The sequence below is a fragment of the Ahaetulla prasina genome, chromosome 3 (assembly GCF_028640845.1).
Source record: "Ahaetulla prasina isolate Xishuangbanna chromosome 3, ASM2864084v1, whole genome shotgun sequence".
Classification (NCBI taxonomy): Eukaryota; Metazoa; Chordata; class Lepidosauria; order Squamata; family Colubridae; genus Ahaetulla; species Ahaetulla prasina.
The window spans coordinates 228,033,763-228,057,258 of NC_080541.1; the positions used below are offsets into that span (position 1 = coordinate 228,033,763).

General features: G+C 48.3%; 1 protein-coding gene across 6 annotated transcripts in view; it reads right to left on the reverse strand.

Annotated features, from left to right (window-relative positions):
• Positions 1-1,112: 1,112 nt before the first annotated feature.
• The window catches only part of RBCK1 (RANBP2-type and C3HC4-type zinc finger containing 1), a 49,380-nt gene continuing 26,996 nt past the window's right edge, over positions 1,113-23,496 (reverse strand). For 4 of the 6 annotated variants that reach the window (XM_058174632.1, XM_058174631.1, XM_058174628.1 and 1 more), the window contains 7 exons: positions 17,731-17,904; positions 15,938-16,098; positions 12,615-12,726; positions 10,029-10,208; positions 8,145-8,243; positions 6,447-6,590; positions 3,650-3,900 (listed from right to left, as the gene is read on the reverse strand). In XM_058174632.1, the coding sequence (XP_058030615.1) occupies positions 3,820-3,900; positions 6,447-6,590; positions 8,145-8,243; positions 10,029-10,208; positions 12,615-12,726; positions 15,938-16,098; positions 17,731-17,904 (951 nt within the window). In that variant the 3' untranslated portion in view covers positions 3,650-3,819. Of the gene's footprint in view, positions 2,199-3,649; positions 3,901-6,446; positions 6,591-8,144; positions 8,244-10,028; positions 10,209-12,614; positions 12,727-15,937; positions 16,099-17,730; positions 17,905-23,496 lie in introns of those variants that run through there. The other 2 variants (XM_058174630.1, XM_058174633.1) reach the window with 2 other exon arrangements.

Genomic DNA, 23,496 nt, shown 5'->3' on the forward strand with positions numbered 1-23,496 from the left:
GAAATGGTGGAATAGAATCATTAAAGGAAGGATGCCCAAGGAAGGGATAAAATGAAATGTGAACAAAAAGATTAAAATCATTAAAAAAATTAGTTTTAATAATTGAATCGTTGAATTGGTGTGCGGGCAGTTATCCTGCACAATGAAAAGAAGAATTTAGGGGAGACATGATAGTGTTCCAATATCTCAGGGGCTGCCCCAAAGAAGAGGGAGTCAAGCTTATTCTCCAAAGCACCTGAAGGCAGGACAAGAAGCGACGGATGGAAACTCATCAAGGAGAGAAGCAACCTGGAATTAAGGAGGAGTTTGCTGACAGTGAGAACAATTAATCAGTGGAACAACTTTCCTTCAGAAGTTGCGAATGCTCCACAGTCTACGTTTTTAAGAAGAGATTGAACAACCATTTGTCTGAATTTCCTGCCTGAGCAGGGGGTTGGACTAGATTAGAAGACCTCCAAGGTCCCTTCCAACTCTGTTATTCTATTCTATCCTTTGGCGAGTTGTCCCGCAAAAAATTGGCCATGGTAAGATAGCTGCGATGAATCGGCTGTGGCAAGTTGTCGAATTTCAAAGCAGATTCTTCCATCTCGAGGCATCCTTGAAACTGGTCCAGCGCAGCTCAGCCTGGGCTTCAGTGCAGTTGTGAGACAGTGAGCCATGGATGATCTCAGGGAAGTGAAGGCAACTATATAGTTGTGAGAATGGAAAGGCTGCGACGGAGCACTTTTAAATCATAGTTTCTCAATCTTGGCCACTTCCAGTTGGGGGGGATGACTTCAACTCCCAGAATTCCCTAGCCAGCACGGAGAATTGTGGGCCCGGCTGGGGAATTCTGGGAGTTGGAAATCCACACATCTTAAAAGTTGTCAAGTTTGGGAAACGCTGCTGTAGATTATCTCTGGTTCTCCGGACTTCTCAAAACTGTCTGACTGCAGCCTCCCCATAATTTTGACACCCCCTGGTATACCCAAAGGTGCTTTTTCAAGAGGCAACTCTTAACTTTCTTTTTCCTCGAAGGCGTTTTGCTTCTCATCCAAGAAGCTTCTTCAGTTCTTTAGTTCTTCAGAACTGAGGAAGCTGCTTGGATGAGAAGCGAAATGTCTTCAAGGAAAAACAAAGGAAGTCCAGTTGCCTCTTGAAAAAGCACCTTTGGGACAACCATGATCTGGATGACTGAGAATCTCCACAGATACCACCTCATACAATTTCCAAGTAATAAATTCATAAAATGGTGCATTATTTTTAAAAAATGGAGAGAGAGAGATTTTTAGCAATTTCACCGGTTTAATTCCTAGCCTTCCATATGCTACAAAATCCTTCTCAGGAAAACATGACGTCCATCGCCTTGAGGATCCGTTCTGCAGGCTTTTCAACATTTCCTGGAAAGATTCTGTACTATTTTTACCATCAATTTCAGAAACTACATTTATGGAGGGCGGGGGGAGGATACAGGAGAGTTGACCCCTACCCACCTTCAACCATGAAGCTCCATCTGATCCTGATTCGGCCTCAAATCACAGAAGTGACCTAAAGAAGCCACGAAAAGTCGGAACATCTTTTGAGAAAAGCAAGTAAAAACGGAAGACGTGCCAAGCAGCCCCGCTCCGTAATACCGATAAAAGGAGAATATTGTGGGCTCGTTTTGTAAATCAAAACCACAACTCAAAAAGTCTGGTTCGAACACAACGAGTGGCAACGCCTCCAGTAAAGTCAATGGAGATCCGAGCTTGAAAGATGGACCCACTAATGTGTGTGTGTTTGTGTGCAGAAGGACGCGAGAACAATAAAACAGTCGTCGCTTTCTACGGAAAAAGACGAAGCAGAACATCTCGAGCAAAACCAACCAACAGGTCAAGTTTTAGCCACAACCGACACAGGGGTGGAGGACGAAAAAATGCCCCCTTCAACTAACCCCGACGTAGGAGAGCTCCTTGGCCCCGTCACCGCCTCGGTTGACGGAGGCGAGTTGTCCAAGACAGACGTGGTAGGAACTGCTCATGCAGCAGAAAACCTGCGCAATTGTCCCAAAGTCCCCTCCGGCCGTCGTCCAGGACTCCGTCCTTCCTCTGCAGGCGAAGGGTCTGTCTGGAAAGTCCGATTTTCAGGAATCTCCTCCATCAATGGCAGTTCTGGCAATTCGGGTGACAGGAGACCCCGTTCACTTTGCAACGGCAGCCTCCACTGATGTCGCCCGAGCCCTGAAGGAAAAGAAGCAGAGAGCGTGAAAACGGGGTGCAAAATCGGCAAGGACGAGGCCGCCCACCCCCCTCGAAAATGGATAGGCAGGCAATCCTCGACTTATGACTGGAACCGAGGCTGTTACTACAATCGTAAAGTTGCGGCTGTTAAAACCGTATCCAATTTCATCGATATTTGGCTTTTTTGCAATGGTCGTTAAGCAAATGCCACTGTCATTAAACGGGTCCCGCTTTCTCCATCTTGATTTTTTTTAATACTATTTATTTATTTATTTATTATTTAAATTTGTATACCGCCCTTCTCCCAAAGGACTCAGGGCGGTTCACAGCCAGGTAAAAATACAATACAAAAAATACAAATTAAAAAACAATTAAAAACTTATTAAATTGGCCAGGATTAAAATTTGAGCTAAAACCCATTAAAACCCATTAAAACACTAACCCAGTCCAGCGCAGATGAATAAGTAGGTTTTAAGCTCGCGGCGAAAGGTACGGAGGTCCGGAAGTTGACGAAGTCCAGGGGGGAGTTCGTTCCAGAGGGCGGGAGCCCCCACAGAGAAGGCCCTTCCCTGGGCGCCGCCAGACGACACTGTCGCTACCGACGGCACCCTGAGGAGCCCCTCTCTGTGAGAGCGCACGGGTCGGTGAGAGGTATTCGGTAGCAGCAGGCGTGGATGAATGGATGGATGGATGGATAGATAGATGATAGATGATAGATGATAGATGATAGATGGATGGATAGATAATGGTTGGATATATATATATATATAGAGAGAGAGATTTTTAGCAATTTCACCGGTTTAATTCCTAGCCTTCCATATGCTACAAAATCCTTCTCAGGAAAACATGACGTCCATCGCCTTGAGGATCCGTTCTGCAGGCTTTTCAACATTTCCTGGAAAGATTCCGTACTATTTTTACCATCAATTTCAGAAACTAGATTTATGGAGGGCGGGGGGAGGATACAGGAGAGTTGACCCCCACCCACCTTCAACCACGAAGCTCCATCTGATCCTGATTCGGCCTCAAATCACAGAAGTGACCTAAAGAAGCCACGAAAAGTCGGAACATCTTTTGAGAAAAGCAAGTAAAAATGGAAGACGTGCCAAGCAGCCCCGCTCCGTAATACCGATAAAAGGAGAATATTGTGGGCTCGTTTTGTAAATCAAAACCACAACTCAAAAAGTCTGGTTCGAACACAACGAGTGGCAACGCCTCCGGTAAAGTCAATGGAGACCCGAGCTTGAAAGATGGACCCACTAATGTGTGTGTGTTTGTGTGCAGAAGGACGCGAGAACAATAAAACAGCCGTCGCTTTCTACGGAAAAAGACGAAGCAGAACATCTCGAGCAAAACCAACCAACAGGTCAAGTTTTAGCCACAACCGACACGGGTGGAGGACGAAAAAATGCCCCCTTCAACCAACCCCGACGTAGGAGAGCTGCCATCGCCTCGGTTGACGGAGGCGAGTTGTCCAAGACAGACGTGGTAGGAACTGCTCATGCAGCAGAAAACCTGCGCAATTGTCCCAAAGTCCCCTCCGGCCGTCGTCCAGGACTCCGTCCTTCCTCTGCAGGCGAAGGGTCTGTCTGGAAAGTCCGATTTTCAGGAATCTCCTCCATCAATGGCAGTTCTGGCAATTCGGGTGACAGGAGACCCCGTTCACTTTGCAACGGCAGCCTCCGCTGATGTCGCCCGAGCCCTGAAGGGAAAGAAGCACAGAGCGTGAAAAGGGGGTGCAAAACCGGCAAGGGCGAGGCCGCCCACCCCCCTCAAAAATGGATAGGCAGGCAATCCTCGACTTATGACTGGAACCGAGGCCGTTACTACAATCGTAAAGTTGCGGCTGTTAAAACCGTATCCAATTTCATCGATATTTGGCTTTTTTGCAATGGTCCTTAAGCAAATGCCACTGTCATTATATGAGTCCCGCTTTCTCCATCTTGATTTTTTTTAATACTATTTATTTATTTATTTATTATTTAAATTTGTATACCGCCCTTCTCCCGAAGGACTCAGGGCGGTTCACAGCCAGGTAAAAATACAATACAATAAATACAAATTAAAATACAATTAAAAAACTTATTAAGATTGGCCAGGATTAAAATTTGGAGCTAAAAACCCATTAAAACCCATTAAAACACTAACCCAGTCCAGCGCAGATGAATAAGTAGGTTTTAAGCTCGCGGCGAAAGGTTCGGAGGTCCGGAAGTTGACGAAGTCCAGGGGGGAGTTCGTTCCAGAGGGCGGGAGCCCCCACAGAGAAGGCCCTTCCCCTGGGCGTCGCCAGACGACACTGTCGCTACCGACGGCACCCTGAGGAGCCCCTCTCTGTGAGAGCGCACGGGTCGGTGAGAGGTATTCGGTAGCAGCAGGCGGTCCCGTAAATATCCCGCCCTATGCCATGGAGCGCTTTAAAGACATTCACCAACACCTTGAAGCGCACCCGAAGGCCACAGGTAGCCAGTGCAGCCGGCGCAGGATAGGTGTCACTCGGGAGCCACGAGGGCTCCCTCAATCACCAGCGCAGCTGCATTCTGACTAACTGTAGCCTCCGGATGCCCCTCAAGGGAGCCCCATGTAGAGAGCATTGCAGTAGTCCAGACGAGACGTCACAAGGGCGTGAGTGACTGTGCACAAGGCATCCCGGTTCAGAAAGGCGCACTGGCGCACCAGGCGAACCTGGTGGAAAGCTCTCCTGGAGACGGCCGTCAAATGGTCTTCAAAAGACAGCCGTTCATCCAGGAGAACGCCCAAATTGCGCACCCTCTCCATCGGGGCCAATGACTCGCTCCCGACAGTCAGCCGCGGACTCAGCTGACTGTACCGGGATGCCGGCATCCACAGCCACTCCGTCTTGGAGGAGGTGAGCTTGAGCCTGTTCCTCCCCATCCAGACCCGTACGGCCTCCAGACACCGGGACAGCACTTCAATGGCTTCATTGGGGTGGCCCGGTGTGGAAAAGTACAGCTGGGTGTCATCAGCGTACAGCTGGTACCTCACACCGAAGCCACTGATGATCTCACCCAGCGGCTTCATATAGATGTTGAACAAAAGGGGCGAGAGAATCGACCCCTGCGGCACCCCACAAGTGAGGCGCCGCGGGGTCGACCTCTGCCCCCCCGTCAACACCGTCTGCGACCGGTCGGAGAGATAGGAGGAGAACCACCGATAAACGGTGCCTCCCACTCCCAATCCCCCAACCGCGCAGCAGGATACCATGGTCGATGGTATCGAAAGCCGCTGAGAGGTCTAATAGGACCAGGGCAGAGGAATAACCCCTATCCCTGGCCCTCCAGAGATCATCCACCAACGCGACCAAAGCCGCCTCAGTGCTGTAACCGGCCGAAGCCGGACTGAACGGGTCCAGATAGACAGTTTCCTCCAGGTGAAGGGGAAACTGATATGCCACCATATTTCTACAACCTTCGCTGGCAAGGTTGGAGACTGGACGATAATTACCTAAAACAGCCGGGTCCAAGGAAGGCTTCTTGAGGAGGGGCCTCACCACCGCCTCTTTCAAGGCGGCCGGAAAGACTCCCTCCAACAAAGAAGCACTCGTAATCCCCTGGAGCCAGCCTCGTGTCACCTCCTGAGTGGCCAGCACCAGCCAGGAGGGGCACGGGTCCAGTAAACATGTGGTGGCATTCAGTCTACCCAGCAACCTGTCCATGTCCTCTATATATATATATATATAATACTATATAGGTAGTCCTCAAGTTACGGCCACAATTCAGCCCACAATTTCTATTGGCTAAGCAAGACAGTAGTCGCACCCCATTTTAAGACACCCCCCCCATTTGCCAGAGTTGTCAAGCTTTGCTATCTGGGGGATTCTGGGAGTTGAAGTCCACCCATCTTTAAATTGTTGAGATTGGGAAACCTTGATCTAATGATCCAACCCTCTGCAATATGTAGAATGCATAAAATTACACACACACACACACACACACACACACACACAGTGATGCACTGGCCTAGAGGTGGCGCCCTCGCCTCACAATCAGGCGGCTGTGAGTTTGATCCTAGGTAGAGGCAGATATTTCTCTCTCTGGGCACATTGAGAATATATCTGCTGAACAAAACTCCGCACTGGCAACAGGAAAGGCATCCGGCCATTTAAAAAACACTCTTATTAGCTCCATTCAGTTGCCCAGATTAAGGGATTATGGGGTCATTAAAAGACAAAAATAAATAAATAAATAAAATTACACACACACACACTTTCTACCCTCCGGCAATACATACACCTGGTCCCCAGCGTGGCCCTTTGGTCACCCAGCAAATCTCCGTGTGGCAAACAGTGCACCGGATCCAGTCGCAGCCATCCTTCTTCTGCACGATGATCCTGCAGGTGGGGCAGTTCATGGCCTCCCCATTTTTCACCAGTTTCTGAAAAAGGGAGCAGAGCTGTTACCAACCTCCACAGCTTGTGCTCGCCCCTTCCTAGTGGCACCAGGAGGGAGAGGAAAAGGTTTATAGACAGCTAGTGTGGTCTAGTGCAGAGCTCTTCAAACTTGGCCGCTTTAAGACTTGTGGACTTCAACTCCCAGGAATTCTGGGAATTGAAGTCCACAAGTCTTAAAGCGGCCAAGTTCGAAGACCTCTCGTCTAGTGGCTAAGGCACCTGGCTAGAAACCAGGAGACGGTGAGTTCTAGTCCTGCCTTAGGCATGAAAGCCAGCTGGGTGACTTTGGGCCAGTCTCTCTCTCTCTCTCTCTCTCTCTCTCAGCCCAACCCACCCCACAGGGTTGTTGTGGGGAAAATAGGAGGAGGGAGGGCTATTCGGTATATTTGCTGCCTTGAGTTGTTTATAAAATATAATAAATGTGTGAGAGAGGAGAGAGAGAGATAATATATATGTAGGGAAAGATAGACGATAGAGATTAGATAGGTGGATAGATGGATGGATGGATGGATGGATAGATAATGGTTGGATATATATATATATATATATATATATATATATATATATATATATATATAGAGAGAGAGAGAGAGAGAGAGAGAGAGAGAGAGAGAGAGAGAGAGAGATGATGGATGAATGGATAGATAGATGGATGGATAGATAGATAGATGATGGACAGATAATAGGCTTATCCTGCAGGAAATGGCCTTTTTCTACATTAGATTTAGGGTTAGGGTCCACATTTATATCTACCTAATCCACCAGAGCAGGCAAGCAGGGAATGTTACAGGTCCCCCCTCTTCTAAGGAGGTCCATCTAGTGCAGCGGTCTCCAAACTTGGCATCTTTAAGACTTGTGGACCAACTCCCAGCTTTCCTGGCTGAGGAACTCTGGGAGTTGAAGTCCACAGGTCTTAAAAGTTGCCAAGATTGGAGAGCCCTGATCTAGTGGGACCAAGAAGCATGGCCTTCTCTGTGGTGGCTCCCTCCCTGTGAAACATCATCCCTACGGAAATAAAATAGTCCCCCCCCCCACCTCGACGCTCTTTCAAAAGGCACTCAAAGATCTGGTTTTTGCCAGTGGCTCCGGGAACCCCAGGGGGATACAATGTCCATCAAGCGGTTGGTTTTACTGTCGTCACCAGCGGGAGTTTGGCATTGGGCCTCTGGTGGCTCAGACTGCTAAGACAGTCTGTTATTAACAGCAGCTGCTTGCAATTACTGCAGGTTCAAGTCCCACCAGGCCCAAAGTTGACTCAGCCTTCCATCCTTTATAAGGTAGGTAAAATGAGGACCCAGATTGTTGGGGGCAATAAGTTGACTTTGTATATAATATACAAATGGATGAAGACTATTGCTTGGCATAGTGTAAGCCGCCCTGAGTCTTCGGAGAAGGGCGGGATATAAATTCAATTTTTTTAAAAAATTATTACCGGGGGGTGGGGGTGTTATTTCTTAAGCCACCCAGGGTTGCCATGAGTTGGGTACCCCTATAAACTTCCTTATTCTTGTAAACAAACGGTGCCCCGCCATTCTCACCAGCAACACTTCCGTAGTCTGTTGGGCAGCCCGGTCGTTCAGCGCTCTTATCTGCAGATCGTCCTGGTATTCCTTGCAGTTCATGTTTTCGTGAATAGCCTGCGGAGGAAAACATGGCTTGGACCCAAGATCCACCATCCAGCCAAGGTCGGTGTTCTGACCCAGCTCCCCAAACACGACAAACCCTCTGAAGGGAACTCAAAAGATTCCTTTATTAGCCGCGCCAGCAGCCCCAGCAGAAAGTTTCTCGCTCAACGCAGGCTAACAAGCAATGTCGGCTGGCGGCCCCCAGGGGGAGGGCCTTCTCTGTGGGGGCTCCCACCCTTTGGAACGAACTTCCCCCTGGACTTCGGCAACTGCCGGACCTTCGGACTTTCTGCCGAGAGCTGAAGACCTATTTGTTTGTTCGCGCAGGACTGGCATAGGATTTTAATAGGATTTTAATTAGTTGTAATGTTTTAACATTTTAAAATTCGGGGTTTTATTCTAAATGTTTTAATTCGGCCATTTGTATAATAAGTTTTTTAAATTATGGTTTTATGTGTATATTGCTATTGTTTTTTATTATGGCTGTAAACCGCCCTGAGTCCTTCGGGAGAAGGGCGGTATAAAAATTTAATAAATAATAATAATAATAATAATAATAACAACATGAATAGTTGTCTGCTACGTTTGTTCATCTCTGCCCCCTGCCTTTTATCCCCAAAGCTAGGGTGGGGCTAGCAGTGGCGGCTCTTTAGGTTGTATATTCTCTTATTTACTTTCCATCCGTTGCTTCTTGTCCTGTCTTCAGGTGCTTTGGAGAATAGTTTGACTCCCTCTTCTTTGGGGCAGCCCCTCAATTATTGGAAGACTGCTATCATGTCTCCCCTAGTCCTTCTTTTCATTAAACTAGACATATCCAGTGCCATCAACCGTTCTTTATATGTTTTAGCCTCCAGCTAAATCAAGCTAATCAGGGATAAAATCCAGCAGGTTCTGGAAAACCGGTAGCAGAAATTTTGAGTAGTTTGGAGAACCAGCAAATCCCACCTCTGGCTGGTCCCAGAGTGGGGAGGGAATGGAGATTTTGCAGTATCCTTCCCCTGGAGTGGGGTGGGAATGGAGATTTTGTAGTAGCCTTCCCCTGCCCTGGCCACCAAGCCACGCCCACCAAGCCCACGCCCACAGAACCGGTAGTAAAAAAAAAATTGAATTTCACCACTGCTCCTAATCATCTTAGGGGCAATTGCCCTTTTTTGCACTTTTTATAGAGTCTCAACATCTTTTTTAGAGTGTGGTGACCAAAACTGGATGCAGGACTCTAGGTGTGGTCTTAATAAGGCTTTATAGAGTGGTATTAGCACCTCCCTTGATCTTGATTGTATCCCTCTGTTAATGCAGTTTAGGATTGCATTGGCTTTTTTGGCTGCCGCTGCACACGGCTGGCTCCTATTTAACTGATCGTCCACTTAGGACTCCAAGATCCCACTCACTGAGCCTCTGGTGGCTCAGACTGGTAAGACAGTCTGTTATTAACAGCAGCTGCTTGCAATTACTGCAGGTTCAAGTCCCACCAGGCCCAAGGTTGACTCAGCCTTCCATCCTTTATAAGGTAGGTAAAATGAGGACCCAGATTGTTGGGGGCAATAAAAGTTGACTTTGTATATAATATACAAATAGGATGAAGACTATTGCTAACATAGTGTAAGCCGCCCTGAGTCTTCAGAGAAGGGTGGGATATAAATGCAAATTTTTTAAAAAAATGTTACTACTATTGTGCCAGGTTTTACCTCGTATGTCCCTCTACATTTGGTTTTCCTTTGCCCAAGTGTAAAGCCTTTCTACCTCGAACGGTCCTTCCACGCAGGTTTGGCGTGGTGCCCACCCCAAAGATGTTCTCACCTGACACAGCAGGCAGTTGGGTTTCTGGCACACCGGGCAGTAGAACTCGTTCACATCGTCTTCGTAAAAACACCAACCCCGGCAGTCCGTCGTTTTGCAGTGGAAACTCGACCGGCTGCGATTCTCAGCGATGGACATCCCCAAGTCCAGGAAGTGCTGATATTCTTCCTCCGTTAGTAGCTACGAACAAAATGGAGACGATTTTAGAGACGGTCTTTAGGGCAGTGGTCCCGAACCTTTAGGGCACCAGGGACTGGTTTTGTGGAGAAAGGTTTTTCCGCGGACCGGAGGGGAATGGTTTTGCATGCTGCCTGCATCCCATGGATGGGGCGTCACTCGGTTACGTGGACTTGTTCTGACGCAGCTCCCCAAACACGACAAACCCCCTGAAGCGAACTCAAAGATTCCTTTATTAGGAGCTCCGGCAGCCCCGGCCAAAAGTTTCTCTCTCACCGCAGGCTAACAAGTCTACCAGGCAGAGAGATGAATAGATGTCTGCCACATCTATTCATCTCCGCCCCCTGCCTTTTATCCCCAGAGCTCGGGTGGGGCTTTGCTAGAACCAGTGGCTCTTCCGTCCCAAGGACCGGCCCATAGATTTCCACTGCTCTCCTCTCCTCTGCCTTCTGCGTGTCAAGCACTGGACCCAGCTGTTTCTCCTCTTCCTCATCAGTCACCTCCAGTCCTGGGGGCTATTGACTCTCCATTTGAGGGCTGACGGATGGCCCAGGCTCCGCCTCTGTCTCTGTCTCTATCCCTGGGAGCTCTCAGGTTGCCTTGATGCTGACCCTAACTCCCATGCCTCCTCATCTGAATCAGATGGTGGAGGGGCCGGCGGCCAACAGGCCACAACAGGACTGCTTGCTGGCATGCCGTGGCCCGGTGCCAGTCCACGGATCAGGGATTGAGGACCCCGATAGAGATAGGATAGATAGAGATGATAGATAGATAGATAGATAGATAGATAGATAGATAGATAGACAGACAGACAGACAGACAGACAGACAGATGACAGACAGACAGACAGATAGGGTCAAATTTTGTTTTCAAAATCTGTCATGCTCCCGTCGGAGTCTGAATTCGAGGAGGAAGACGAACAGCTGACAGAGAGCGAGAGAGTGGCTCTGTTGGCTGTGAAGGAAACTGGGGAAGGGCAAATTCAGGCTGGGCAGCGCAGGGGAGAGGTAGAACAAGGGAGAGGGGGTTCAGATGAAAACCAAGGCCCACGCTCTCCTCATCCTAGGGCACGCAGGGAAGAACGGAGAAGAGAGCAATGTGGGTTGCGTGGCTTACAAGGGAGGAAAGAGCCCCGATTCCCTTCACAAGGCACACCTGGGGATGGAGTTTAAAGGAGAGGCAAATGGGAGGGGCGGTTGTTGGGAACAAACACTGAGTTCATCTCATGTTAACTGCTTTATCTGAGTTCCTGGCATCCTCCCAACCGATTTTGATTGACTGCCGTACTACTTCACTTCTGGAACTCCTTATCTTGCTTTTGCCCTGCCGGATGAATTACCTTATCCTGCCTTGTTGGATGTATAGTTGGAAGTTTTCTGCTTATAACGCTTGGACTGGAGTATTTTCAGCCAAAGGCTGTTACAGGTTTGTGCGAGAGTTTTTCTCCAGACCAGAGAGTTAGGGTGGGATGGGGCAAAGCTGGAGGTAATCAAGGTAATGCTTGATGGACATTACCTTACTGACGACCCCCTCCCTGTCAAAGACCTTGGAGTTTTCATATCAAATGACCTAAATGCCAAAGCCCACTGCAACTACATAGCAAAAAAAGCTCTAAGAGTTGTAAACCTAATTTTACGTAGCTTCTTTTCCAAAAACTCTACACTACTAACCAGAGCATACAAAACATTTGCCAGACCTATTCTTGAATACAGCTCATCTGTCTGGAACCTATACCACATCTCTGACATTAATACTATCGAACGCGTCCAGAAATATTTTACTAGAAGAGTTCTTCGCTCCTCCGGAAACAACAATACCTTATACCACCAGGGTTGAAATCCTGGGATTAGAAAACTCAGAACTCCGCTGACTCCGACAAGATCTGTGTTTAACACACAGAATCTTCTATTGTAATATCCTTCCTGTTAAAGACTACTTCAGCTTTAATTGCAATAATACTAGAGCAACTAATAGATTTAAACTCAATGTCAACCGCTTTAATCTAGATTGCAGAAAATATGACTTCTGCAACAGAATCATCAGTGCTTGGAATACTTTACCTGACTCTGTGGTCTCTTCCCATAATCCCAAAAGCTTTAACCAAAAACTTTCTACTATTGACCTTACCCCATTCCTAAGAGGACCATAAGGGGCGTGCATAAGCGCACAAACGTGCCTACCGTTCCTGTCCTATTGTTCCCTTCATTATAGTATTATATGCATACTTTTACTTATACTTTTACTTATATATTCTTTTTCTCTCATGATGGGTTATTGTTTATGTTGATGATTGTATATACTGTTGTGACAAAAAAAAAAAGGGACTCATACTTATTCTCTGGCTTTGTTGCCTTTGTGCCACGCCCCGAGTCATCACACACCGGTTTTGAGGTCCACCTTGATACCCACCGCTTTGATCTCGCGGTCCAGCAGCGGCCAGGGACAGGAGTAGTGTTCATCAATGTAGGGGCACTTGACCTCCGGTTCTGGGCTGTTCAGGATGGTCCCCCTCAAGCAATCCCTGGAGATATGCACGGAGGAAGCACAGAACCAATTATCCTCACGTTTTCCCACTCCTAGAACTTCCACAGAACTCTGATGTGGCCACAAAGAACTCTGCACACTTGGACACTTATAGAAGAGAATATTCGAAGCCGAGCGTTGAACTGTGGGGTCCCTGGTTCTCTCTGACCTTGATGATGTTACCTAGGTTGGTAATGAGACATCTACAAGAAAACAAGGAACGGACGATTCAGAGAGCACCAAGGACTCCATAGTCTGCTCCCCCTCCTCCTCCTCCTCTTCCCTTCCACTACTAATTATGTTACCTAGCTGGGTCATGAGAGGTCTGCAAGAAAACAACCAAGCTCAGAGAGCACCAAGGAGCCCACAGTTGTCTCTTCCTCCTCCACTCTCTGCAAACCCCACTCTCTTCCAGCACTGATATTACCTAATTCAGTAATGAAACGTCTGTTGTGACCCAGGCCCAAGTAGGTAGTATTAGACGCAATCCGTTCAAAAACAGACTTTATTAGAACAGCTGAGAATTAACTCATTCTCAGCGTCGTCCAAACTAAATCAAAGCAAATTCTTCACAAGTCTTCAGTCCTATCACCAACCTTGGTCTAATTAGGCAAACTGCCAAAGGCCTTTCTTGGCAAAAGTTCAAAAGCAGACGACGCCGACAAGAAATGAATGCAGCAAGACAAGGAGCAAGTCTATCAACCTTGTTTTCCGGCAAAGAGCCCAAGAGCCGTTGCTGATCTTTTAAGCCTTATGGGAGGAGCCAATCATCTCCTGGCCTTACTCCCGAATCGTCCTCTTTGCTTGAGCTGCTCTTGCCTTCTGGCAGCTCTTCTCATGCGTGCATTAGGAACAGGCTCCTCCTGTTCCTCTGCCTCACTACTATCAGTCTCTGGAGACTCTGGAGTCCGCACATCACTCCCCGATGGCCCTGGCCCCACCTCAGTCTCCGATGCAGAGCCCTCATCCGGGCCTTCCCCAGCCTCCAGGACTGGCCCATGTTCTTCCTCAGCCTCACCACTGTCCGATTCCGCTGCGTTCTCCTCAGGCTGCTGGGAGACCACAACAACATCTGCCAGAAAACCAAAGTTCAAAGAGCATCAAGGGCCCCAGACTGGGCCACCTCTTGGCCACCGAGAGCTCTAAACTTAATTTCAATTTCAGAATGGAGGTGTCCCTATGGTTTGAGTCTCAACTTTATCCCCCCACAATTCTGTGCTCCTCAAAAGAACTATGGCTCCCCAGAATTCACCTTTCAGCCTTTCCAATATATATGTCGTGTCCCACTCCTCCGCTGACGGCCGGGTCAGGGAAATCCGAATCAGGCGTGCCTCTGCAGCTCTGCCAAAGTCCTAGCAAAGTCCTCAGGGCAGGCAGGAGACCAGAAAGTGACTTCAGCAAGATATGTTTAGACTTTGCCTGACTCAGAGAATGCCAGAAAGCAGATCCTTTATATAGGCCATGGGTGTGGCTCCATGACTCAGCCCTTATCCAGGCCTGCCCTCCTTCCTTCTGTTGCCTCCGCCTATCAAGTCTTCTGACGTGAGGTCACTCCAGTCTGCAGCTGTTACAAATTGACCTCCTCAGGCTCACATGCTGTGGAGGAGGGGGAGGGGTCTAGTTGCTCCGTTTGCCTGGGCATGGAGCCAGAGCTGGGGGCTGGAGGTATTTCTTCCTCTTCAGCCTGTCTGGGCATGGAGCCAGGGCTGGGGCCGGGAGGCATACTAGAACATTCCTCCGTGTTCGGAAGCAGATAAGAAGACCCCGGCTGAGGTGAGATTGGACAAAACACAACAATATACCCCACTTTACTAGCACGCAGTGCTTGCGTAAGACCTGCCTTACTTGGCAATCCATTGGATTCTTTCTTAGTTTTTGATCTGCGTCCTTGGATCATTTCAAATGCATCTCCCAGTTTACGTATCATTCAATAGAAACTTAAAAACAGAGATAGGAACTAGCAGTTCCCATGCTAGGGATATCAGTTACGTAAACCCATCTTAGCTGTCTCCTAAAACCATGAAAGATCACCAAGATCACTCATGCTAAGGAGACCAGTTATGTAAACCTATCTTAGATGTCTCCTAAGACTATCAAAAGATCACTTAGATAGGAATTGGCAGTTCCCATGCTATTTACATAAACCCATCTTAGATGTCTCCTAAAACCATGAAAGATCACCAAGGTAGGAACTAGTAGTTCTCATGCTAAGGAGACCAGTTACATTGACTCGTGTTAGATGACTCCTGAGACCATCAAGAGGTCACCCACTAGAAAGATCACCAAGGTAGGAACTAGCAATTCTCAAACCAGGATAACCAGTTATATAAACACATTCTTAGATGTATCCTAAGACTATTGAGATATCACAGAGGTAAGGAATAGCAGTTCTCATGCTAGGGATATCAGTTATGTAAACCCATTTTAGATGTCTCCTAAGACTATCAAGAAATCTCTAAGGTAGGAACTACCAGTTCCCACACTAGGAAAATCAGTTACATAAATCCATCTTAGCTGTCTCCTAAGACCACCAAGAGGTCACCATAATAGGAATTAGCAATTCCCACGCTAGAGTGATCAGTTATGTAGACGCATCTTAGATGACTCCTAAGACCATCAAAGATTACCAAGGTAGGAAAGATCAGTTCTCATGCTAAGGAGACCAGTTATGTAAACTCATCTTAGATGTCTCCTAAGACCATCAAGAGATCACCTAAGTAAGAACTAGTTGTTCCCATTCTAGGGAAACCAGTTATATAAACCCATCTTAGATGTCTCCTAAGACCATCAAGTTATCACCGAAGTAGGAACTAGCAATTCCCATCCTAGGTTGACCAGCTATATAAACCCATCTTTGATATCCCCTAAGACCATCAAGAGATCACCAAAATAGGAACTAGCAATTCCCACGCTAGAGTGATCAGTTATATAGACCATCTTAGATGTCTCCTAAGACACACCAAGATATCACCGAAGTACAAAGTAGCAATTCCCATCCTAGGATGACCAGTCTACAAAGCCATCTTAGATGTCTCCTAAGACCACTGAGATATCGCAGAGGTAGGAACTAGCCGTTCCCATACTAGAATAACCAGTTATGTAAACCTATCTTAGATGTCTCCTAAGATCGTGGAGAGATCATCCAGGTGCCTTCCTCTGCCTTATGACCAGATAACAAATCCTGAGCACGTTCTGGAACCAAGGCTCACTTGCAGAAGGAATGGAGACATTCTCGTAGGGTGACTCCTTCTCCAGGTTCCAGGTTCATCAAGCAGATGGGGCATTCAATGGCTTCCTCAGAAACCACCAAGTTCTGGTTGTCCCACTGCAGGAGTTGCAAATAGTTTCTCTCTTTCTCTTCTTCCTCCACCTGTGACCAGAGAGAGAAGGGAAGCATAAGGTTTCTTACCTGTGTGGATTTTTAGACGTGTGGATTTTACGGCCTAGATCAGGGTCTCTAACCTTGGCAACGTGAAGCCCGGTGGACTTCAACTCCCAGAATGCCACAGCCAGCTTTGCTGGCTGTGGCATTCTGGGAGTTGAAATCCACCGGGCTTCACGTTGCCAAAGTTGGAGATCCTTGGCCTAGATGACCTGTGAAGTCTGAAGAGGCCCTGGGCCATTCTCTCCTCCAGCCAATAAGGATCAGGCTGAGTTCACACAGTAAAGGTAGTCCTCCACTTACAACAGTTCAGTTTAGTGACCGTTCGAAGTTACAACAGCACTGAAAAAAGGGACTTGTGACTGTTTTTCACACTTACGACCATCGCAGCATGGTCCCCTGATGAAAAGTCAGATGCCTGGAAACCGACTCACGTTTATGACGGTTGCAGAATCCTGGAATCGTATTGATCCCCCTTTTGGGATCGTCTGACAAGCCAAGTCCACGGGGGAAGCCAGATTCACTTACCAACCGGGTTATTAATTTATCAACTGCAGTGACTCACTTAACAAGGGAGGCAAAAAAGGTCGTAAAATAGGGCAAATGTCTTACTTAAGAACAGAAATTTTGGGCTCAATGATGGTCGTAAGTCGAGGACTACCTGTATACCCCTTCATAGTGCTTTATAGCGTTCTCTTTATAGGGCCAGCTTCTTGCCCCCAACCGTCCAGGTCCTCATTTTACCGACCTCGGAAGGATGGAAGGCTGAGTCAACCATAAGCCGGTCAGGATTGAACTGCTGGCAGTGGGCAGAGTTAGCCTGCAATACTGCATTCCGATAGATAGATAGATAGATAGATAGATAGATAGATAGATAGATAGATAGATAGATAGATAGATAGATAGATAGATAGATAGATAGATAGATGAGAGAGAGAGAGAATGAGAGATAGTTAGATAGATGAGAGAGAGAGAGAGAAATGAGAGAGAGAGAGATGGAGAGACAGAATGAGAGATAGACAGATGAGAGAGAGAGAGAGAGAGAGATGAAGAGAGAGATGAGAGGGAGAGAGAGAGTTAGATGAGAGAGAGAGAGGGAGGGAGAGAGGGATAGAGAGAAATATGAGAGAGAGAGAAATGATAGATAGATAGATAGATAGATAGATAGATAGATAGATAGATAGATAGATAGATAGATAGATAGATAGATACTGTAGATGGATGGATGGATGGATGTATATAGATAATGACCAAGAGAGAGAAAGGGAGGGAGGGAGGGAGAGAGAAAGAGAGAAAGAGAGAGAGAGAGAAACATGAGAGACACAGAGATACACAAAGAGAGAGGTGAGACATAGATAATAGCAATAGCACTTAGACTTATATACTGCTTCGCAGTTTACAGAGTCAGCCTCTTGCCCCCCACAATCTGGGTCCTCATTTTACCGACCTCGGAAGGACGGAATGCTGAGTCAACCTCGAGGCAACCAGGATCGAACTCCCTGGCAGCGGGCAGAGTCAGCCTGCCATGCTGCCTTCTGACCACTATGTGCCACTAGGGGGTCTTCAGATCAAACCGCTCCCTTCACCCTGATGTGACTGGCCAGGTCCACCCCTCCTCACCTGCTGGTACTGGCGGGTGGCCTCCAAATCCCTCTGAAACCATTCCTGCTCTTCCGCATCCAGCTTATAGTCCTTCGGGACGACGTAGTTCAAGGGCCGCTCGGCGCAGCACATTTCGCATCCGGGGCGAGACGGCTTGTTGATAAATGTACAAGTCGGGCACTCCCAACCAACCTAGGAAGCCACCCGGGAAGGTGGGGAAGCAAAGGAGTGAGGGGCATGCAGGAGACAACATGGCAACCCAGGATATATAAGGAGCTTTGGGACTGCTCGCACTCCACGGGAAGCAAAGTTTAGCTGATCCGTTTCAAAAAGAGCTGAAAGTCTTGCTACGTGAGTCATTTGTTTGAATTTTGGCAGGCAGCTGCGATTTCTCTGCCAGGACTGATAAGAGCCGTGAATCCACTGGCTGAAGGCCAGCTCGTGGGTCTGAAGTGGGGAAGGAAACAGAACACTCTAGTCCAGGGGTATCAAGGCCCACCGGGCCAGATCCGGCCTGTGGGGTGCTTAGATCTGGCCCATGGAGCCACCCTGAAAACAGCGAAGGACCGGCTCGCGATGCCTCACCAACAAAAATGGAAGAGTTGGAAGGGACCTTGGAGGTCTTCTAGTAGAGTCCCTTTCTGAGTTGGGGGCCCAGAGCAGGGGGAGGGAGTGGGGAAAGAGAGGATACTTATGCACACACCCGTTCCTCGCGCGAGTAGGGCTGACGACTCCCCCGGGCACCAGCCTGCCATGCAAAAGGCCCTGACTGCGAATAGGCTGCGGCCTGGTAGTAGGTCACGCCCCACAGGTTGGGGACCCCTGTTCTACTCCAACCCCCTGCTTGAGCAGGAGATCCTATGCACATGATGGTGAACCTATGGCATATGGGCCACAGGTGGGCACAACGCAAGCGTTGCCCTAGCTCAGCTCCAGCACGCACATGTGCAACCAGCCAGCTGATTTTCGGGCCTTCCAGGCCCACTAGAAGTTAGGAAACAGGCCGTTTCTGGCCTCCGGAGGGCTACAGGAGGGGGGGGATGGGGGAGGCCATTTTCACCCTCCCCAGGCTCCGAGAAAGGCTCTGGAGCCTGAGGAAGGCGAAAAACGGGCCTTCTGGGCCAACCGGTAAACTTTTTGACATTGCGTGAAAAAGCAGGGGGAGTGCGGGGGGGGGCACGTGCTCATGTGCAGGGGGGGCATGGGGGGGCATTGAATTATGGGTGTGGACATGCAAATGCGCACAACCCCCCCTGCACTTCCCCCGCTTTTGGCACGCGATGGCAAAAAGGTTAGCTATCACTCTCCTATGGCATTCCTGACAAAATGGCTGTCCAGTCTCTTCTTAAAAACCTCCATCATTGGAGCACCCAAAAATTGTGGAGGGAGGCCCCTCAATAACAGTTGGAAGAGACTTTGGAAAAGCTCTATGTTGTGACTCCAGCCCCCAAACCTGGCCCCATGCCCGACAGTGACTCTGAGAGTGAGGGGGAAGGGCCGGTAAGGCTTACCTCAGAAGCGCCGATTCCTTTGGCCCGGCTCCAGGAGCCAGAACCAGACCAGTCGGAAGACGTAATGAGGCCGTCATCCCCTGATTCCTCCCTTCCCCAGGCTACGCCTTCAGACCCAGCTGGCTTGACCCGCGCTTCAGAAGATTAGAAAGACGGCGCCATCAAAAGGCGCCACAGGATATATAAGGAGCTTTGGGACTGCTCGCACTCCACGGGAAGCAAAGTTTAGCTGAACCATTTCAAAAAGAGCTGAAAGTCTTACTCTGTGAGTCATTTGTTTGAACTTTGGCAGGCAGCTGCGATTTCTCTGCCAGGACTGATAAGAGCCGTGAATCCACTGGCTGAAGGCCAGCTCGTGGGTCTGAAGTGGGGAAGGAGACAGAACACTCTAGTCCAGGGGTATCAAGGCCCACCGGGCCAGATCCGGCCATGGGGTGCTTAGATCTGGCCCATGGAGCCACCCTGAAAACAGCGAAGGACCGGCTTGCGATGCCTCACCAACAAAAATGGAGTTTTCCATTTTCGCCGGCAGAGAGTTGCAGGAGACCGTGGCAGCCGAAAACGGAACTCGGGAGCCCATTTTCACTGGCAGAGCACTCAGGCCACCACAGGCACCCCCCGACACGAGTGACATCAAGCTGGCCATAACCACCCTAGCCATGCCCACCCCAGGCCCTCAAGGTCAAACACAACCCTGATGCGTCCCTCAATGAAATCAAGTTTGACACCCCTGGTCTAGTCGAACCTCCTGCTGCTCAAAAAGGAAAACGTATGTCATTTTAGACAAACGGTTGCCCAGTCTTTTCTTAAAAACTTCCAGTGATGGAACATGCACAACTTCTAGAGGCAAGTTGTTCCACTGATTAACATAACATAACATAACAACAGAGTTGGAAGGGACCCCTGCCCAGGCAGGAAACCCTACACCATCTCAGTCAGATGGTTATCCAACATTTTCTTAAAAATTTCCAGTGTTGGAGCATTCACAACTTCTGCAGGCAAGTCGTTCCACTGATTAATTGTTCTAACTGTCAGGAAATTTCTCCTTAGTTCTAAGTTGCTTCTTTCTTTGATCAGTTTCCACCCATTGCTTCTTGTTCTACCCTCAGGTGCTTTGGAGAACAGCCCGACTCCCTCTTCTTTGTGGCAGCCCCTGAGATATTGGAACACTGCTATCATGTCTCCCCTAGTCCTTCTTTTCGTTAAACTAGACATACCCAGTTCCTGCAACCGTTCTTCATATGTTTTAGCCTCCAGTCCCCTAATCATCTTTGTTGCTCTTCTCTGCACTCTTTCTAGAGTCTCAACATCTTTTTTACATCGTGGCGACCAAAACTGGATGCAATATTCCAAGTGTGGCCTTACCAAGGCATTATAAAGTGGCACTAACACTTCACTTGATCTTGATTCTATCCTCTGTTTATGCAGCCCAGGACTGTGTTGGCGTTTTTAGCAGCTGCTGCACACTGCTGGCTCATATCTAAATGGTTATCCACTAGGACTCCAAGATCCCTTTCACAGGTACTACTATTGAGCAAGGTACCACATATACGGTACTGGTGCATTTTGTTTTTGGCCTAAATGTAGAACCTTACTTTTTCACTGTTGAATTTCATTTTGTTAGATAGTGCCCAATGTTCAAGTCTGTCAAGATCTTTCTGTAACTTGAGCCTATCTTCTGGAGTGTTGGCTATTCCTGCCAGCTTGGTGTCATCTGCAAATTTGATGAGTTCCCCATCTATCCCCTCGTCCAAGTCATTGATGAAGATGTTGAAGAGTATTGGGCCTAAAACAGAGCCTTGGGGTACTCCACTGCATACTTCCCTCCATGTGGATGTAGTTCCGTTGAGGACTACACGTTGAGTGCGGTTGGTCAGCCAGTTACGAATCCATCTGGTGGTGGTGCTGTCTAACCCACATTTTTCTACTTTATCTAGTAGTAGGTTATGGTCTACTTTATCAAATGCTTTACTGAAGTCCAAGTAAATTATATCGACAGCATTCCTCTGGTCTACTAAGGTTTTGGTCAAGGTTTTGGTTGAAGACGTTTTACTTCTCATCCAAGGAGCTTCTTCAGTTCTAACTGAACGGTGGAGGATGGAAGGATTTATGTTCCTTGCATCTGGTTGTTAGCGCTCTCTCTGAGAGCCCTTGAGGCCACTTGGAGGTTTATCACAGAATAACAGCGTCGGAAGGGACCATGGGGGCCATCTACTCCAACCCCCTGCTCAACCACGGTGTGTGGCTCAGGCTGTAAGATAGCCTGTTATTAAAACACAGCTGCTTGCAATTACTGCAGGTTCTAGTCCCACCAGGCCCGAGGTTGACTCAGCCTTCCATCCTTTATAAGGTAGGTAAAATGAGGACCCAGATTGTTGGGGGGGCAATAAGTTGACTTTGTAAATATACAAATAGAATGAGACTATTGCCTTACACACTGTAAGTCGCCCTGAGTCTTCGGAGAAGGGCGGGATATAAATGTAAATAAATTTAAAAAAAAACCAGCAGACCCTTACAGAAATACCCTAAAATCTGGATTGCGGGGGTGGTGGTAGTGTTAGCTTTAAATCAAGCTTCAAAATTCAAATTTCAACTTTCAGAACCCCAAATTTATCTGTGCCCTCAGGCTCACCTAAATAGTGCAAATGGGCATGAAGACTTCTTGGACATAAAGGACCACTGGTTCGAAAGAGGTTGTCAAAGAGGCCACGTGGAGCATGAAACTTTGGGAGCCACGTGCCACTTCCTTTCAACTTGCCATTAGACTAAGGGGTGGGAGGTTTTGCTTTAAAATGGGTTAGATGGAGAAACAAAGCCTCCACGATTCCGCTGAAGACGGGATAGCCTGAAAACTTTTCAAGGACATCGGTTCCCATAACAAAGTGAACTTGTTTACATGGACTACGTGAGACGTTAGGGGTTTGGCTGGGAAAATAATTGTTTAAAATTCTGAAGAGAAGAGAAGAGAAGAGAAGAGAAGAGAAGAGAAGAGAAGAGAAGAGAAGAGAAGAGAAGAGAAGAGAAGAGAAGAAGAGAAATAGAAAGAAGAAAAAGAATATGTAATAGAAGAGAAGTAGAAGAGAAATAGAAACAGAAAGAAGAGAAATAGAAGAGAAATAGAAATAAGAAAAGAGAATATGTAATAGAATAGAAGATAACTATTCAGGGTAGGGGTGGGGGGGTGGCGGTTGTGATTAGAGAGAGCCTAGAGCCGAGGGAGACCACTGTACCTCAGATTGCCGGGTGCGAATCCCTCTTTGTGAGATGGGGTCATATGTAAAGAGAATATGTAATAGAATAGAAGATAACTATTCAGGGTAGGGGTGGGGGGGTGGCGGTTGTGATTAGAGAGAGCCTAGAGCCGAGGGAGACCACTGTACCTCAGATTGCCGGGTGCGAATCCCTCTTTGTGAGATGGGTCATAGGTGCCAGATGGGTTTGCTGATCACGTACCTGGCTCCTTGCTGCGTGACAGCTGCCCTGCCCGAGCTCCTGGAGGTGCTGGCCGGGGTGGCAGTTGAGACCCCCAGACTTTTAGTCATGGGGGACTTTAACTTGCCATCGTCCGGCTCGTCATCGACGGCAGCTCGGGAGTTCATGGCTTCCATGACGGCCTTGGACCTGACCCAAGTAGTTGATGGCCCTACTCACATTGGGGGTGGCACTCTGGACCTGATTTTTGTCTCTGGTCAGTGGTTGAGAGATCTGGACTTAAAGGAAATAGTCACTGAACCTTTGTCATGGTCAGATCACTCTCTTCTTCACCTGGACTTTCTGACCGCCATTCACCACTGCAGGGAGACGGAGCCGACACGTTGGTTCCGTCCCAGGTGCCTGATGGACCCGGAGGGGTTCCGGACAGAGCTTGGGCCATTTCCTGAGAGTCTGGCTCACGGCTCGGTTGAGGAACTTGTTGCGGCCTGGGAACGGGCCGCGGGGCCTTAGACCGGTCGTGCCTTTGCGGCCTCTGACCCGCGCAGGTCCCAACCGGCCCTTGGTTCTCCGAGGAGCTGAGAGGATGAAGCGCCGGAGAAGACGCCTAGAGAGTTCCTGGAGGTCAGCCGCTCAGAAGCTGATCGGACACTAGTGAAGTCCTATACTAGGGCTTACCTAGTGGCATTGAGGGAAGCGAGGCGAGCTACGCCTCCTCATTGCATCGGCAGATAACCGCCCAGCCGCCCTGTTTGGGTGACCCGCTCCCTCCTACACCAGGGGAGCGGATGACCCGCTGCAGGGACGTGCTGAGGAGTTTAACGGTTATCTATACGATAAA